The sequence below is a fragment of the Epinephelus lanceolatus genome, chromosome 9 (genome assembly GCF_041903045.1).
Source record: "Epinephelus lanceolatus isolate andai-2023 chromosome 9, ASM4190304v1, whole genome shotgun sequence".
Classification (NCBI taxonomy): domain Eukaryota; kingdom Metazoa; phylum Chordata; class Actinopteri; order Perciformes; family Serranidae; genus Epinephelus; species Epinephelus lanceolatus.
Genome location: NC_135742.1, coordinates 17728102 through 17747405, shown reverse-complemented (window position 1 = coordinate 17747405; position 19304 = coordinate 17728102). Strand labels below are relative to the sequence as shown.

At 41.4% G+C, this 19304-nt stretch overlaps 1 protein-coding gene across 4 annotated transcripts; it reads right to left on the bottom strand.

Annotated features, from left to right (window-relative positions):
* Positions 1 to 946: 946 nt before the first annotated feature.
* On the bottom strand, positions 947 to 17218 carry lzts3b (leucine zipper, putative tumor suppressor family member 3b). 4 transcript variants are annotated; one of them, XM_033619656.2, is made up of 8 exons: positions 16965 to 17218; positions 10819 to 11781; positions 9370 to 9840; positions 9116 to 9283; positions 8854 to 8982; positions 8315 to 8506; positions 7812 to 8042; positions 947 to 4093 (listed from the first exon to the last, which is right to left on the bottom strand). In XM_033619656.2, exons 2-8 carry the CDS (start codon positions 11662 to 11664, stop codon positions 3008 to 3010), a joined length of 3123 nt encoding a protein of 1040 aa, XP_033475547.1. In that variant the 5' UTR covers positions 11665 to 11781; positions 16965 to 17218; the 3' UTR covers positions 947 to 3007. The 4 variants fall into 4 exon arrangements, with proteins under 4 accessions (XP_033475547.1, XP_078026760.1, XP_078026759.1 ...); XM_078170634.1 differs by having other exon boundaries at positions 10819 to 11656; XM_078170633.1 differs by having other exon boundaries at positions 17007 to 17218.
* Positions 17219 to 19304: the final 2086 nt, after the last annotated feature.

Here is a 19304-nt window from a genome sequence, read left to right as displayed (position 1 = left end):
CCAATGACCTCAAATGAGATGATATTGAAGTCTTCAAATGAGTACCTCCTTATTATAGCTGTCCCAGCTTGTTACTGTTGCTAAAATTAGATTAGTCAAATTTGTTGCCATATCAAACTACAAACATTATTAATCAGAATTAAACATGTTTCAACCATAAAATCTGATCAGGTTTTTACCTTGTCCACTTTTGTGTCAGGATCGGCTGCAGACTGACTTGGCAGAGATGGCTGGCATGTTGTTTTTAGTAGTGTACTGTGCTTTCACTAGCACTAGCTGGCACAAACAGTGTCCATGAACAGGAGCAACAGGTCAAGTTAAGTCAAATGAAGTATAGGGTCAAGTAAGTGCATTGCTACAGATTAAACTACCCAACAGCACATTAAGTGGTTAAAAAGATCTCTACCTAAACCAGCTGTACCTATATTAAATGACATACTGTACTAATACATTCTGTGTAATTTACTTTGGATCCTTATTCTGCTGATAATACTGAAGTACTTTTAAGATTTCCTATGCAGGACATTTACTTGTAATGGAATACTTCTACAGTTTGATTGCTACTTCTAAGTACAAGCTCTAAATGCCTCTTCCACCAATGGCCAGATAAACCAAAGTGTACAGTGCATTTTGTTTAAATACTTTTTAGAGGTCTGGTGGAGTAAAATAGAAGTAGTTAACAAGAAAATGTGATTGGACAACAGTCAGAAAAATAAGTCTGACTTTGTGGAGCAGAAATATGTTTTTTCCCCTCTTTAATCTTGTTAATCATGTCACGACCTCTGAGAATTATTCCTTAAGTCCTGAGCCCCAGGTTGAGAACCACTATTACAATATATATAATCTTGTATTCCAATATTTGGATGACTACAAATATTTCTATTGGTCAGTCAAAGCGTAAACTCCAGTAGACACAGGACAAATGATTTGCTCAGTGACAAAAAAGTGCTGAATTATTCACATATCTTTATTAGTTCCGCTGAATTTTAACAAAGGGGTGGTTTTAATCAAGCCAGAACAGTACTAATAACATAAATGCAAACAATAAATTTGAAACATGTATAAAATCGGTAGCATTTTGTTCTCTAAACAATGCAATACTGTAACTACATTTATCACCTACATCAAAAGGAACATCATTTTTGGACAGGGTTGCTATGATTGCACCATCATGGTAGGCCAATAGGCTATCTACACAGTTAAAAAAAACACATAAAGGAAAGCTCAAATGGCACATATTTTCTCTGTCAGTTCACCATAATATAATAACAGTAATAAAGATGATAATACTATGTAATACCTTAGAGATAAGTTAATATTCTTGAGCAACATCTTTGTATGCTGGCATAAACAACACATATAAAAGCCATGATATTCACATCTGAGTCTACTGTACATCATAACTTGTGTGTAGGACACTACATAGTGCAGTTAGCCTGAATGCTTCCGTTGAAGAGGCAGACTTTCCATTTTTCAGTTTTTTTTTAACTTCCTTCTCCCCTGCTTTGTCTAAATGAACTATACAGAAGAAAGTAGAGTTTTCCAGGATATACAGACTCCCTCTGTTTGAATGTTCAGCCTCACTGCCCTTGTATCAAGCTTTGATGTACATCTTACTGTACTTAAAGCCCCCCCCCCCAAATCCCTTTGCTCTTAATATATCTTCACTTGCTCTATTGCCACTAGTCCCTCTATCCTCAATCTCATAAGATGAAGCTTTTCATATGTATACACACATGCACACACCCTCTTTCACACACTCTCCCTCACACACGCACTCACATTTACAATCTATAACTGTTATAAGTTTTCTTTCTAGTATATCATACATTCTATAAATTTTATTTTTTAACTTTGGGGACACTGACTGATTTCTCAGATTTCTTGGCTGTAAATGCACAAAGTGAACGACACAATTATCATAATAACCAAATTCAAATTGTGTGCTTCCTTTCACATTCTCCTTGCAGCTCAGTGAGAAGAAATTTGAGTCGGCAGAGCTGCGACAGCTCTCTAATGACCTCTAGTGTTTGTTTTTAGTCACTACAGTCGATCCACAATAAAGGCGAACCAGGTTCTCCCACGTCTTAAAACATATTCTCTATTCACTCGGGGTTGATTATCTGCTAAACATATCTATTTAATTCAATTTGTAGAAAATATAAACTCTGTTGGTCTTAGTGATGTGTTCAGATGGGTCATGCATGTCAGACCCTGTGCATGAAATGACTTGAAAACTGAATCAAGGATCAGCCTGTGTGACATTTGACGTCGATATCTGCTGGGCTTTAAATGAAATAGTCCAGCCATGTGTAATACTGGTTTGCTGATATTATAATTAAAGCACTGAAAATGATAACACGCTCTTGATTTTTTTTTTTTTTTAATCTATCCCCAGCATTTGTTATTCTCGTACACATGCTGGAGAGAATGGAGTAAGGCGCTCTCTGGCCAAAAATGCAAGTTAACATCACACACTCCGACCACTATTTCTACTTTTACATAACCAGTGACACAGACTTACAATGAATAAATACCGCATAATATTCTTGTTGACAATTTCTGACAATATCCCTGATTGTCTTGGTCCTTTTCTAGCATTGGGCATTAAATGACCCCTGTATTAGTGCTGTCATCTAAACATTGTCATTTAACATTTTGCTATTCTGCCATTCATCAGTGTGGCACACTTCTCATGAACACTGATCAGGTAGGATGTAGTAGTGTGCAACTAGTGAGAGAAAGGCTGCTTAGGAGGTTGTAAAATCATTGATAGATTGAATGAGGTTCAACTTCCTGTTCAGATGATCTGCTTTTTACTGATAATGTCAGAGTCGGCCTTTGTTGCTGTTTAGTGTCAATAGTTGCTTTGAAAAGTATGTCAGACTGTACTGATTTATTCTATTGTAGACTGAAATGTTTTTCAACTGTATGCTGAAGTAGTTTTGTGTGAGAGGCCTTGTCACTGTGAGTGTTTTGAACTGGACAATTTGTCATGGAGCTGTCTCTATATCTCAGTGGACTCTATCCTCTCCAGGCGTGAGGGTCCTGCCCAGGGATTGGCCAGCTGGTGAAGAGAAGGAGGGCCCTTCTGGTCTTCACAAGGTGGGGAGATGGTCAGGGCGATGGGGCCAGGGAGAGAGGGTGGGGGCTGAGGAGACAAAGGTGAGAGGGCTGGTGGTGGAGGTGGAGAATTGGAGGAGGTGGGGGAGGTGGTGGTGGTTGTAGTAATAGTGGTGGTTGTGGACGTCGTGGTCGGTTTGGCTCCCAGCTGGCTCATACGTTTTTCCAAAGCTTGGTTCTTCTGCAGTGTTTCCACATAGCTGAGCTGCAGCTGTGCCTGGTATTTCAAAACCCGCTCCTTCTCGTCCTGCCAGGTGTGTCGCTCCTGGTCAAAGTTGAGGGCCTGACGTTCCCTTTGCTGCCGCTCCAGACGCAATGCAGCCTGCAGCTGCTCCAGTTGCCTGCGCAGCTCCCCTGCCTCATCCCAGTGACCCTCCTGGCCTCGCTGTTGCTGGTGGCCATCCTGACGCAGTTGCACTTCCTGGCAGAGTTGGGCCTCGTGACGTAGCTGGGCTTCTTGTCGCATTTGGGCCTCATGGCAGAGCTGGGCCTCCTGACGGAGCTGCACCTCTTGGCGCAGCTGTGCTTCTTGGCGAAGTTGGGCTTCATGGCGGAGGTGAGCCTCCTGACGAAGCTGGGCGTCCTGGCGGAGTTGGGCCTCTGGTCGGATTTGGGAATCCTGACGCATTCGCATGTCCTGCTGCATGTGGGCATCTTGCCGCTGCTGCACGTCACGCCACTGAGCTTCTTCGCGTTGCTGCCTCTCCTGTCTCTGAGCCTCCTGCCTTTGGGCTTTAGCTTCATCACTCTGAAGACTCAGCAGGGTGTCAGATGTGGGGGTGAGAGAGTTGGCTGAGGGCTCACTGGGGTTACGTGGGCAGTGGACAATTCCCCACGGTGGCAACAGTCCTGCAGCAGCTAAGTTCGGGCTCACAACAACTTCTGCTCCTCTGCTCACTTCACTCAGAGCCCGCTTCAAACTGAGCACCTCAGCCTCAAAAACACCCAGCTTCTCTCTGAGGATGGACACCTGTGGAAAGAAAAATATAAGATATCACAGGAAAATATAATTTAGTTCTTAATGTAGGATTAGACTGTCAATATGTAAAGTCAATTCAAAGGCAGCATTTTTAAGGTGCACAATCACACACAAGGTGCCTTCCAGTGATGCCCCACAAGGGGGGACCAGGGGTTCGACATTACTGTTTTTAAAAAGCTGTGGATCACTCACTTATTAAGCTTGTGTAAACATAGTGATAACTTGTGAAACAAGACAACCTAAGGCACCCATTGGTACCATCCATGTTGACATAGATTGTTGGGAAGGGGGCAAAATAACACTCTTAAGTAACAACTAGCATGACCATTTTAACGGGGTCCCTTGAACTGTCACTTCAAGATATCTGAATGAACACGGGTTCTATGGGTACCCACGAGTCTTCCCTAATCTTGAGGCTTGTTCCCAGTAAATGTTTAGCTCTGTACAATCAGTGTACTCTATTAAATTAAAGGTGTATATGTCTTTTTAAGGACAAGGACAATCAGCCTATTTGAAGAACAATGAATTGCCTAAAACATACAGATACATAATACATTAAAATGACAATGATTGTTGTGGAACTCCAAATGTTAACTGTACCTGTATTATGCACATCAGATATACTTAAACAGCATACACGAAGGCCTGAAATTTGGTTATGGCTTTTAGTTTTAATCTGCCACCAAGATTTTCAGGAGCCCCCATCTGGCCACCCCTACAAAAAAAATCCTCATGTCTCCTACACTAAAATAGAATAAAAGATCAAAACAGCAGCACACAAAAACATAAGCATAAATAGTGTTCATAGTTATATACATAAACACAGATGATGTGCAAAAACATTAAACAAATATGCATCCAGCTGTGCTTGATGTACATGCATGCATGAATGCAAGCATGCACATGTGTATGCTTTACATTTGCACACTCAAAATAGGATTGTATGACTGATAGCTGCAGTGATGGATAATTGTACTATCATTTGTTGGACCAGTCAGCTGTATCAGGGTAGACTATAGCATACACAAAAAAAAGTGGGCGCTGCAGGATAGTGGGATGGCAATCAATTTAGTCCAGGCTATTAGCATATTAAAGCTGTTGTCTGACATCATTTCATCATCATCATCATCGTCATCATCATCATTTTTATTAAACTATTATTTAAACATGCTGATGAATTTAAATCTGTCATCTTTTTGATTAATGTTGCAGAGTGTTTTCATGGTGAATCATGTGAATACCTTTTTTGTAACACATGAAGAACAGTGACTTGTAAGTTGCCTGAGATAAAAGCTTGAGAAAAAATCATAAACTGTCTCTAAAAAGAGATAATATTGCTCTTAAATGTTCTGCATCTTTAGTATAAGAGCACACATCACATATACATATCATATGTGTGTGATCTGCTTATGAGCTCACGCTGCACAAAGGGAAAAATTGCTGCAGCTGTAATGTATAATGTTGCCCAATCCTCAATTTGTCCTAGTCTCCTCGCCAAGTTTCTGGAATCCCTTCGAAGGATTTTGAGGATTTAAATGCTCAACAATCTAGATTTAGTGGTAAACATCCCAATCCTGCAATCTTGCTTGTTGTAAACTGTATTTTGACTGCTTTGGATAGTAATCAACGTTGCATTGCTCTTTTTTTAGACCCCTCTAAAGCCTTTGATAAAGTAGACCATTCCCTGCAACCACACAAGATTTTCAACTTAGGCCTGGGATAATGTGAGCCTTACATCCCACAGCTTGTGGTATGTTTCATGCATTTTGGGATAATATGTGACCATCATTTTTAAACATAGCTGATGGAGATTCTGGTCAGCATGTATAGTAAGAATAATGTCCATACTACTAATGTACTTTACTAATATAAATACTACTAATATGCAAAATGCAATAGATCAGATTTTCCAACCAGACACTGAAACAAACTATTTGGCTTTAAATTCATTTTATTACCCTCACTGTATTATTAGAAAAGGCATCAAATTTGGCTGACTGGTGACCAAAGCACATGTAAGTGAATATATGTTGGCCTCCAAAAAAAACAAAAAACAAAAAAAAGACAATCCTTGATGCTCTTCATAATGAAATGATAATAAGACTGACTGTGATGGTCACAGCCACACATGGTGACGTTTTTTCCAATCCACACTCTTTAAACACATTTATAGTCAACTCAATTTTGTTATCTACACAGGTTATTTTCATTTATGGTCACCCATACCTGAACAATTTACATCACACAGTTGGTTTGATTTAGAATCTGTTTATTTGCTTTTAACCTTACATTGTTTAATTTAAGTGTACATTCTAGCATTGTAACGTTATACAGGCAAATTGTTTGATATTAATCATTTGTTTCTTTGTCTTTGAGTTACCATGATGGTTTGGGGAGGGAGGTCCATTCCTGGTGCGGCAAAAGGTTTTGGTTTGGGTTTTGGGTTTAGTTTGTTTCTCTTTGAGTGTAGTTGCAGTTGCCATCCATTTTGGTTACCCCTTGTGTATTATTTGGTTTGGCCAAGCCACCATATATGCTCCCTCGTGTGCCATTTGGACAAGTCAGTTTGTTCTGTTAACACCCTGTTTAGTTATTATATTGAGTATAGTTATGTTATGTTGACCTCTTTTATGGGCCTAGTCGCTCATTTCTTGGTTTGTAATTTTTCATGCATTTTTTTGGGGGTAAATAAAAACCCATGATTTTGTCAACAACTCCTGTGTCCTTGTTGCCTCACTGCCTGGTCCTTGACACTGACGTACTCTCAAAATATTAATGCTCATGAATTAACCTACTTAGTTATCTTGACCAAAATGGAGTGAATCAAAGCTTTACAATACAATCTATGCACATAATATTGGGACAAAACCCTACAGTATTTCTCTGTCTCCAATTTTCAGTCCTTGGTTGCTGCAAACACATGTTTTCAGATGCTGGGCTGGCACTGGTTTCTGTTCACTTATAAACTCCTATACACAAGATACCATCATATCTTAGATCTTACAGTGAAAGGGTTTTATCAGAGACACTTAAAGAAGTATTTCACTGCTGGAAAGATGGTCTTTTCATAAGACTGGGCTCTCGAGGCTGTGTTAAGGCTGCTGGACTGTCGGTCAGTCACAGGTTATGTTAACCTTTGCACAATTTGCATTTGTATTTATTTAGATTTCAATTTCTGTTTGCATTATTATATTTCCCAGCATCCCTTATTCCATTTTTAACACGGTTTTAATGTTTAAGCACCTTTGACAAAAAAAGTTGGACTTTAAGTCACCGGTTATGTTAGCCTATGCACCATCTGTATTTGCATTGGTATCTGTTTGTATATTTATCTTCAATTTGTATTTTATATTATCCAAAGCATAGTATTCATTATTCCTATTCCCAATCTGTAGTTAGAGCAGCAGCCCTAGAGCCAGTGAAAATTGAGCTGATTAAAAAATGGCAAAGTATCCCTTTTAACGTGGTTTTAAGTGGTCTGTATGCTGAATTATGGGATACCAGGAAGCCCTATGTTTTGGTTACAATGCCAATTCAGAAATCTGATGAATAACCTGACTAATAGTAAATTATTTTTATTACGTTTGGAGAGTTTAAATGGATTTTTATGTTTTGTAAATGATCCATCTGTTTGTGTTTTACTGTTATTTATAACCCTCAATGTTAAACCCTGCTGTGTGTTAATTAACGTGTAATTGGAAAAACCCACCTCTGACAGAGTCCTCCTCAGCTCTCCCTCACACTTCTCCAGCTCCAGACTCTTGGTGCTGTAGGAGTCCTTCAGGCCCAGCATGGTCTCCTCCCGCTCCCTCAGCTGGGCGTTGAGCTCCTTCAGCTGGCCTCTCAGGGCCACCATCTCTCCAGCTCGCTGGGTCACTTCAGCCTGACTCTCCCTCAGCTGCTGCTTCAGCAGGGAGATCTCTCCTGCCTTCTGGCACACCTGCCACATGAAGAATGAGTGAATAAGTGAGTGGTATATCTTTTTTTATAGTAGTGTTTTTAGTAAATATGCTCCCTATCCCATTGCATACAAGTGGGCTGCTTGAGCACACAGACTCACAGTCATAGGCAGCTTCACACACACACACACACACACACACACACACACACACCCTTATACTCAGTGCTCCACTGCTCAGTCTACCATGATGTAACCCTGATAACATTTTACTGAACTAGTCAAGCACACCAACTCATATACTCATATCTCACCTCCCACTTGGTCTCCTCCAGACGAGGCAAGATGTCAGCCTGCTCCTTCCTGTAATCCAGACACTTTCTCTCCAGCTCCTCTCTCTGGGCCAATAGAGCCGCCATCTCCTCCTGGAGCCTCCTCTTGTCCTGGGACAGACGGCTTATCTGGGCCTGCAAGGCAGTCTGGGAGCGCTGAGCACGACGGGTAACCTGCAGAAAAAAATGGACAAATACAGTGTATCCATCTGTATGTGGATCATATATATACAGATCCTGCAATGGCAAAATTTAGACTTGTTAAATGTTGTATACCTGGGGATGATTCGGTCTAAATGCCTTTTAGATAGTGTTGTTAATGAATGAATGTAAACCCACTATGAGTGTCTCAAAAGCATACATTTTTTTCTCTGTGTATAGTCATGTGTTGCTCTTCAGCACTGCTTCTTCAACAAGGACATCCTGTTGTTACATTTGGACTCAAGATGCTTGTAAAGAAAAATAAAGTGCATCGACATCCGGCGGATGTTTAGCTGGATCAAAATAAGCAGTGAGGTCACCTGCTGCAGGCGCGAGGCATAGTTTTGTCTCAGCTCGTCCATCTGTCGCTCCCAGACACGTTGTTTCTCCTCAAACACCTGAATGATCGCTGCCTCACTTTGGTCCAGGTTTCTGCGCATATGCTGCACCTGGTAGAAAAGAAAAGGCCAAGGAGCAGCTGGTTAGTGTGAGTAGTAAAGGTGGATTAAAATCCAACTTGGATGACAAAATGTGAGACTATGAAATAAACTGCTCATCAAACATTTCTGAATGGCCTCTGACCTCTTGCTCTTTCTCCCATAAGCGGTCCTCCAAGTCCTGGATGATGTCATCGGAGGAGGGGGAAGGGCGTAGAGGTGCTGGGGCATCACTCAGGTGGCTCAGCCTCTGATAGGACGAGGAGCTCTTTCCTGAGGAGGACCGGCCACTGTCTGAGGCACTGAGACCGTTCTGGAGGAGAGAACCACATCAAGACACATTAAAGATGATGTTGACAGCGAGGTAACAGACTAAGTGAGAATGGATGAAGGCCTCACCTGGTAACCAGGCTTTTCCAGCTTGTCCAGACCTGCAGTTGCCCCAACCATGCCCAATCTGTTGATGTGGCTGGTGGAAGCACTGAGAGGCCCCAGGACTGCTGGGGGCCCGCAACCGGACCCCGAGCCTGTATAGGTGGGCAGGCTGGTCAGGGAGTTCCTCCCTGAGTCAGACATCCCTCCCTGAACCACTTCATTACCATTTCCCCCGCCCTCACTTCTGCTGACCCTCACTGGGCTGTCCTGGTCCAGGAGCAGGGCCTCTGGGACCTCTCCTGATTCTCCTCCTGCTCCGTCCCTGCCTCTCCTGCCTCCTCTGCTCTCACTGAACCCTTCACTCCTTGCCTCAGTCTTGCCCTCGCTCCCAGCCCCTCCTGCCTGCCCCACCAGGTTCTGCATGGAGTGGAAGCTCTTGGGAACCACCGGCTTGAAGGCAGAGGGACGAACAAGGCCTGAGTTGTTCTGCATCGCCTACGAGAGAGATGGAGGAAGGAGGGGAAGACAGCAAGAGAAATAAGAGATACACGAATGCAGCTCAGAGACAAAAGTACACTGTGGTAAAAGATTCAATGATAAAATTCAGTGCTGTGGTGTGTTGAGCATGATAACACAATATGGGACATGCATCATACATGTTATGATATATGTGGAACTGCTGTAGATGCACTTGGTTTATTTTTTGAGGTACTTTTTGAGGCCAGATAGCATAAATCATGACTTTACAGGTAGGGTTTTAGATTATTTTCAACACCTATCTTGCCTGGGTCCAGACCTTTGAATCCGCCTGCTCCACCATGTTGACTTATTCGTCTGGCACCATGACATGAACATTTCTCGGTTAAAAAGCAATCAATCCAATGAGTGGCGTGGGGGGACCTACGATAAGCCAATCAGCACCAAACTGCTGTTTTCAAGTTGTTGTCAAGCTGAAACCAAATGAGGAGTAATAACAACAATGGCAAACGCTATAGACGAGACAGACTCTGCTACCGAAGCTGTTCTAAATTGTCAGGTCTTCTCAATATCGCCTGACATCGTAGTTTGTTTTAACTTTGCTCTGCTCTGCTCTTAAAACACCAGCAAAGCCAGTATGTTGGCATGGTTACACATCAGCGTCAGCTTCAAATGGCGTCAGATCTGCTGGTTTCTAGTGATTGATTAGGAAGAATTGAATCCCCCTCAACCATGGAAATCTGTCAGAATGGATGTAATATCAGACTGAAGATGGAAATGGAGTGTAAGTTGACAATTCTGTCTGATATCCGGCAAATAAACTATAACAAGATGTCCATAAAATGTCATTGGTGGCTATAATCATTCCTCTTATCCATACTGGCTCTGAGATGATCACTTTAGTTCTCCTTCAGCCAAAGCTAATATATGATTTCAGCAGTTTTACATCGACGATGGACCCCAGGTTTGGAACCACTGTCCTAAATCTTAAAGTACCTGCTCCAGTTTTCCCGACACTGGCAGGATCTTGGGCGGGTTGTGGTTCGGAGGGTTATGGCTGCCTGGATTGTTCTCACTGTCACCTCTGGCGGCTGCCATCTCTCTGTGCTGGTGTTGGTTCATGCCAACACTGTTCTTCTCGTTTGCTCCCCGGCCCACAATGTTTCCACAAACATCCAAACCTGCAGCCTGCATCTCCCTCTCTCTCTCCCTCTCCATCCTCTCGTTCTCCAGCCTCTCTCGTTCCCTCTCCCTCTCCCTTTCTCTCTCTCGCTCCCTCTCCCTTTCTATCTTCTCCCTCTCGATCCTCTCTCTTTCCCTCTCCCTGGCTCTCTCCCTCTCCCGCTCCCTCTCCCGCTCCAGCCTCTCCCTCTCCACTCGTTCTCGCTCCCTCTCCCGGTTCCTCTCCCTCTCTCGCTCCCTCTCTAACCTTTCTCTGTCCCAGTCTCGGTCCCGGTCCCTGTCTCTACCCCTCTCACGCTGCCTCTCCCTCTCCCTCTCCCACTCCCTCTCCCGCCTGCCTGCTCCGTTGCCACACTCCAACTGGTTGTTGTTGGACGGGGCCGTCATGGTACATTCAGTGTTGGTGGAGGAGGCTGTTTCGGTGGGCCGGTCAGTCCCAGTACAGGTCCCAGTCCCAATACTAACACTCCCACGTTCATCGCTAGAAGCCGTCCCGTCTGATATAGTCGCCGGAGGGCGGGGCAGACGCTCTGCGCTGCAGCTGCGGTCGGCAGGGCAACGGCGAGAGAGAGGAGGTGCTCGTGGCAGGGTGGTCCTCGTGCCCACAGACTTCATGGCAAACTCCTGCTCTCCTGCCACCCCACTGCCAACACTGCCCATAGTGGGGGTCAAAGGTCAGGGATTAGAGGTTAGGAGTCAGGTTTGGGGAGGGTCACAGATACATTTGGAAGTAGTGTGGGTCATCACAACCTAATGCAGGTAGTGGGGGCACACACACTAGAGGAACACAGAAAAACGAAAGGAGTTATACAATATTGTAATTGCATAATAACTAGTTATACAATAATAGCTAATGCAGAATAGACTCCAACCCACATACAGGGGCAGCGTGGTCCTCCCACCATGATAAAAATGAAACAGGTCTGACAGAAAAGTTTGGACAAATATCTGTATCGTTAGTGTATGAATAAGAGTCAAAATAAAACCTGTCCTCCAGTTTAATGATAAAATCAACAGTGTTACTTTCTGTTTATGGGGTACACTTTGTAGCTAAGAGTGAGGACACTCAGAGTTACTTTTGGCTGTTTTGTTAAGTGCATAAGTGAAGGGATGTGGGGCAAAGAGATCGCTCAAACTAATACAGTGCAAAACAGAAATTACACCACATTTTGTGTCTATTAGCCGCATTAATCTGGAGGAAGGTATTCGTCTGTTTGCATTTTGTGGACATAAATACAGGAACACCTGTGTACAACAGGTTTACAGTTTTTCTCATTTGCTTTGGCTCAATTCTTAAATGATTTTTTTGTTCAAAACAATAAGTTCAAATCTCTGCACAATTAGTTTGTTGTTCACAACAGTTTTGAATTTCTTATTTATGCAAGCAAATTGCATGTGTTTTGGCATATGTGTGCAAAAGAGTAAGTATAACTGTCTTCAGTTTGCGCAATAACCACTTGCACTTGCCGATCAGAGCTGATACTCAATAATATTGTCATACTCTTCACAACTTCTTAACATTCTCCCATCATTTGAGCCATCACATGCAAAATGATCCATTCAGTTATCAAAATCTGGCAAACATACATGCATATTCCATAAATATGGACTGACATGGAATGACTGTGATGTTTGCTAAAAAGGCAAAATACCTGCCAGGTGACAGTGATAAATCTTAATCTGGTCACTGTATGTAACTTAACATGAAAGATGAAAGGTGAATTTTTAGTGTACAGTAAATTTAATAAACTGCTACACAAATAAATTAACTGCAAACATACAAATGTGCATATCCCTTTTTCTGTGTACAATAGCACTGTACAGTACTGACTTTTCCAAGTAAACTTTTACCCACTCTTGAAATCAGAATCTACAAAGCTCGGTGTGATACACAACAGCATTCAGATAGGCAAACTAACATTCTTGTATATTACAGTAAGCAGTCAGAGTCAACAAAACGTAGAACAAAACAGAGATTTATATATAAAAAACATTTCCAGAGTTGACTGCCATGGTACTGCTAACACGATCGCAAAACAGTTTTTCAATTTGGTGGAAGTGGCCCTCAATCTGACAGAACTGCTAGGTTTTTCAGCATGGATGAAATGTTTGGGTTGAGTTACTTCCTTGTGCAGACATGCAAAATAGTTGTGATGTCCCATGAACCAGTTGTGACAGTGCACTTACAGTTCAGAGAATGTTAAGGTTGTTTCAAAAAATGAGCCAAAGCGACTGAGAAACGCTGTGATACAATAGAAAACAACAGCCCTGCAGTAAATCATGTCTTTGTGAAGTTAATAATGCTCAGTTTTATTCGATCTGTATCAGATAGATCTTGCTTTGCTTCCTCATTGTATAAGGATCCACAGATCTTTCCACATTAAGATATTTTTCACCCTATTAAAACCAATATCTAGAAGATAATTTAAAGATATACTATTCAGGATTTTCCTAAAAAGACAATATATGGAATCATATTGAAGGAATCCCTCTCACATGTCCTTAATGACAAGTGTGTGGTGGTGTATTTTTTTGTAGAGACTCTGCCCTCTGCCTGTGTTTTCTTATTTTCTTCTTATTTTCTGTGTTAGGGATGTTTATGGGCGTGTACCCCCACAGTGCTCAAGTGAGGTCAGGGCTTTATAAAAGGTAGTGACCAGGTGCCAGACTTTAAGCAGCAGGCACCAAAAAACGCAAATATAATGAGGTAAAACACCAAATGAGAGTGAATCTGGGGTTTTTTTACTGTCACTTTCAATGGCAAGCGTGTTTACAAACAGCTACAGGCAATCCTGCATAGTATAAGAGGTAAACCATATGGGCTTTTCACATTTAATAAAGGTGACAAAATACGGACTTGACTGTAAAGCATTGCTATTTCACCAAACAAGAAACTATTTAATGATGTACGTATATGTTGTACTGGCCATACGATAAATATGTATATTCATTTTGGTTGCCAAAAAATGTGTATTATCCCACATTTGAGATCAATTACACACCAGAGAGGTTGCACTCCCTGTTTTAACAGTTATCGCAAATCCAAATAGACATATTTAGGATGTGGTTTTAGGATAGAGGTGTGTAAAAAGTACTTTCAACTCTAATTGCAGATACAGATCATATAAAATCAAAATCAGGTTCATAAGCAATTCATGTAAAACTAGTTAAAGTCACAATATATCAAGCTGATAAAAGTATGTTTATGGCTGTTAAGAGGTCTATTTAATTCTATGATAACTTTTTAAGCTGTAGTCATTGGTGGCGTATTAGACTGCTTAACAAAACAACTGGAATACTTTACATTAAAGTACAGTACAACCCAACACAAAAATACCACAAACTACGGCCCAAAAGCTTTGTCAACACTTTTCTAGAACAGTCTCAATATCAACATCTATACACTGTAAATCCATAAAGATCTGCTGCAGTGCTGTTGTATTGGTTTGCACGAGGCTGTAGTGTACAGGTATTCCTATTGATGGGTCCATCCCCTGAGTATACCCTCAGTGCCAGTTTATTAGGTACCCCTAGCTAAAAATAATGCAATCTAGTACAACAATCCTGCAATGAATCCTACCTTCATTAATGTTATAATGTTAAGTTTCTTTTGTTTGAAATGTTTTGGAGAGGTGTTGATTCAATGTCACAGATGTAGTCTGTAGTGCTGTTGAATTGTACTATGTTGTATTGCATCCTGTATCAAAATCTAACATGGCACCGTTACTATTTATTATACTGGCAGTTGATAAAATAATCCATGAAGAATATTCTTGAGCAAATTCATGTTTAATCAAATAAGCACGAGCTAAGTGACAGTTTAGGTACACTGGTTTGTTTCGTGGGATCAGAGCAAACTGTTTTGAGGGATTGTGAGTCTGGGCCCTTATCTGGCCTTGGTTACACAGAGAGGTGTTTCTAATATCTAGTGTACCCTTGCTGATACAAGTGGGGTGAACAAAATATTAGAAACACCTCTCAGGATAATGGAATACTAATCAACAGCACCACAGCCTCCAAAATGACCATCAACACCTTTCTAAAACTTTTAAAGGATTCATTGCAGGGCTGTTGTGTTAGACTTTTTTGCTCGTATTTTCACTGGTTTAATCAAAGAGGTAAGACTTTTTTTTTATCCACTCAATAGATTTATGTCTCTCAAATTTTGGTCGCAAATTTGCTGTCTTAGTGTGCACTCATCCTTTTCTAGGATAATCCATCCACCTGACAGGTGTGGCTGATTAAACAGCATCATTACTAGCCAGGTGTGCCTTGGAATGGTCAAAATAAATGGCCGCTCTAAAACGTGCAGTTTGATCACACAACAAAACGCCACAGATGTAGCAAGTTTTAACGGAGCGTCCCACTGGCACAGTGACTGCAGGAATGTTCACCAGAGCTGCTGCCCGTGAACTGAATGTTCATTTCACTATGATAAACCATCTCCAATGTTGTGTCTGAGAATTTGGCAGTACATCCAACCGCCTTACAACCCCAGACCACGTGTAACCACACCAGCTCAGGACCTCCACATCAGCCGTCCTCACCTGCAAGATCTTCTGAGACCAACCACCTGGACACCTGATGCAACAACTGGTTTACCCAACTAAGGACTTTCTGTACAAACTGTACAAACCGTCACAGGGAAGCTCATCTGCATGCTCGTCTTCCTCACCAAGATCTTGAACTTACTGCTGTTTGTCATTGAACCAACATTTCTAACATTCCTACAGTCAGTGTGCCAACATCACGCTTCCTCAAAACTTGTGTTGAGTGATCAAACTGCACATTTTAGAGCGGCCTTCTATTGTGACCATCCCAAAGCACACCTGGGTAATAATGATGCTGTTTAATCTGCATTTTGATGTGCCACACCTGTCTTGAAGGAGGAGAAGTGCTCACTGTCACAGATTTTAACAAATTTACAACCAAAATTCAAGAGAAATACACCTACTGAGTGCATAAAAAGTCCTAGATCTTTTACTTAAACCTGTGAAAATGGGAGCAAAAACAAAAGTACTGCATTTAAATTCTTGTTTGGAGTATTTTTAGCTTGGTGTACCTAATAAATTGGCCACTCAGTGCACATTCAGAGGCTGTTGTTTGCAGTGTAGTTGAACCGTATCGCATTATACCGAGAGGTGTTTCTAGTATTCTGTCAAGTGTCCCGTTTATATCAGCAAGAGCAGACTAAATATTAGAAACACCTCTCAGAGGGGTGCAGGATGCTGACCATGTAACGGCAACATCCATCCATTTGAGTCTGGCACATCATCTACAACTCTCTAGCCAGTCAGGGTCTCCAAAAGTCTAAAAATATGCCCCAAAATACTGAGACACCTCTAAGTGTAAGGCAAAACAACATCAACACAAACTGCAGCCTCCAAAATCAACTTCATGAAGGTGGTATTTACTGCAGGATTGTTGTAGGTGTACCTAATAAACTGGCTGTGCTGTATATAGGCTATTATGTTTATATGGCTGTAGTCTGTAGCCATCAACAGCGTTAGGTATTGAAGAGCTCCCTCACATATGAACATGCACATCACCAAAATCGTACAGTAGCATAACAGATAGATAGATAGATAGATAGATAGATAGATAGATAGATAGAGACGCAGTCATGCCAGTGCACCTCCCCTTCTCAGCCCATTTACTAGAGGTTTACTTCCACTTGGGTGAATAGTAGTAGTAGTAAAATACACTGCCTATCTATGTGCTGCTCTGCCTCAATCCCCTCCCCTCACGACTCCCCCTCTCTCCCTTTTTCTCTGCATCCCTGGGCGGCAAGGGCGGCTTTAGCAGCATCCGCATCAAGCCCTGAATCGACTGCGCTCCCAAACAATTACTCGCTAGGCCCCGTGACGGGAAACAAACGCACGACCCTCGCTGAATCAAAAAATACATCCAGATTAAAATGCACAGCGTCATTGACATTGACGACAGCGGCTTTGATTTACCGATTGTAGCATCCTGGCGGTCCATCATCAAAGGCTACTCACTATTTTGCAGCTCCGCAGGTTTGTAAGATGGCAGCCTCAATAAACAATATTGTCACAAGACAGCAACGTCAGTCCTGGTCGGCCGGGCTCTGAATTATCCTGCGATGTTACCGTGAGTCGGTTATATTAGGGATGCTGTCTTCGACCGCTGTCAGCGTCGGATGCTGATGATGGAGTCGGTCGGTTGATACGCGCATCAGCTGAGAGACACACACCCACCTCTGGTCCCGCCCCTCCGGCTGCATGAGACAAACGCCCCCTTTTGGCATCCATCCAGTGCTCTCCCTCGGGAAAAGCCTACAGAGTCATATACAGTCCCCTGGATGGATGCATGGACGAATTGATGGATGGATGCATGGATGCATGTGGATGAGACGTTGAATGGAAAAAGTAGGGATAGCCCTCTGGATGCATCACCAGACATATGCTTGTAAGGGTTAATATTTTTTAGCCTGCAGCATGTAACTAATAAAGTAATTATTATTTTTTCCTATTGATATCATTATCATTGGTATCAGTAGTACTATTAGGCCTATTAGCAATAGTATTAGTGCTAGTAGTAGGCTATAATGTTAATATTTATTTGTTTCAGTGGCCATGCTCCAGTTTACATTTTTTTAACAGTATGAGTCTTTCTTAGCATCTTCACCAGCTTCACCAGTGGAGGTTGAAGTATTCAGATCTTTTACTTGAGCTAATATCACACTGTGTACATACTATGTTACAGTTAGGAGCCCTGCATCAGATCTTTTACTTGAGTAAAAGTACTAATATTACACAGTAAAAATACTACATTACAGTTAGCAAGTCCTGCATTAGAACTGTTAAAGTAAGAAATGTATTGAAAGTAAAAGCACTCAGTTCAGAAAAATGACCCCTGTGACTGTTATACTATATGTATATGTACTGTAAATAATATATTGATATAATACAAAGATAATATATGTAATAAATAGATATAGTATATATACTAAATACTATATTATTATTACATTAGGCTTTGGAACAGCTTCCCACTGAGCATCAGATCAACTGACTCTGTTCACGTCCTTAAATCTCATCTGAAAAGGTACTGTTACAGTTGATAGACTTATTGTGTGTATGGGAGTGTATGTATTTGCAGCAATGTGTATATGTATGCATGCAGGTATATATGAGTATGAGTGCTTTCAGCTCGAAAAGTCCTCCACAAATAAAGTTATTATTATTATTAATTATGCATTCATGTAAAAGCAGGATTTTCCTAGTTGGTTGTGGTGGAGCTGATTTTGTAACTGTTTTGTACAGGACTACAACAAGTTCTTATTTTCATCATGGATTCATCTGCTGATTATTTTCTCCAGTAATTGACTGTTTGTTTGGTTTGCAAAAATTGTGAAAACAAAACCATTACCCAGAGCCCAGAGTGACATCCTCACAATGTTAACGTCTCTTGACTCAAGCTACAAATGTACTGGATCCTACACTTCTTATAACTGAACTCAAAAGCCTCTTTTGTTCGGCCCATCCTGGCTGGTAAACACCCTGTTCTTTCAGTCTCCACTCCCCACATGTAATAATTAATAGCATAATTAATAGTCTTAGCTATAAAAACATTTAAAAATTGGAGTGAAATGTCTTGACTGATCTTATGTAATTTAACTCAGTATTGAACATGTTGTCCTGGTTTTGTGTCCAATAAAAAGAAGGATCCTTCTGCTCCTCAGCAGTCTGTAACAGATGTGTCACTCACTCAGTCGGGTTGTGATGCACGTTGTGACTGCTTGTCATCTTTACTTTGCATTTCCTCAAGGCCTCTTCTTCTTTTTCTATATTCTGTCTTATATCTGTGTGACCTGACCTTTTGTTAGATAGCAGCTTCCCTTTCCCCACTCTCTCTCTGTTTCCCCTCATATTTACTTCCAGTTTTGTTGTTTCAATATTAATACTTGATTAGTTTTTAGGGGCTTGCACACACACAACAATGCACATTTCTTTTACTCAGTATTTTCTCCAGCTGTTCATTGTGGAGCTCTTGTTCCTGATAATTTTATAACTTTGTGTCCTGAGCTTTCTTAAATTCTCTTGGTTTGAGTGTTTCTCCTCCTCTTGACATTTTTTACGTGCTACAACACCACAACTGAATAAGAGGAGACAACAATACTGTAAAACTACAACAAGTCATTAATCTCCACTGTGAAACAGACTTCTCTGGATTTACATTTCAGTTGTTTTAAATTGTTTAAGCGTCACTTTCCCCCCCATTATACTTTCTACTGTTGTATTTTAGCATTTACATAAAAGGTATTTATATGGTAT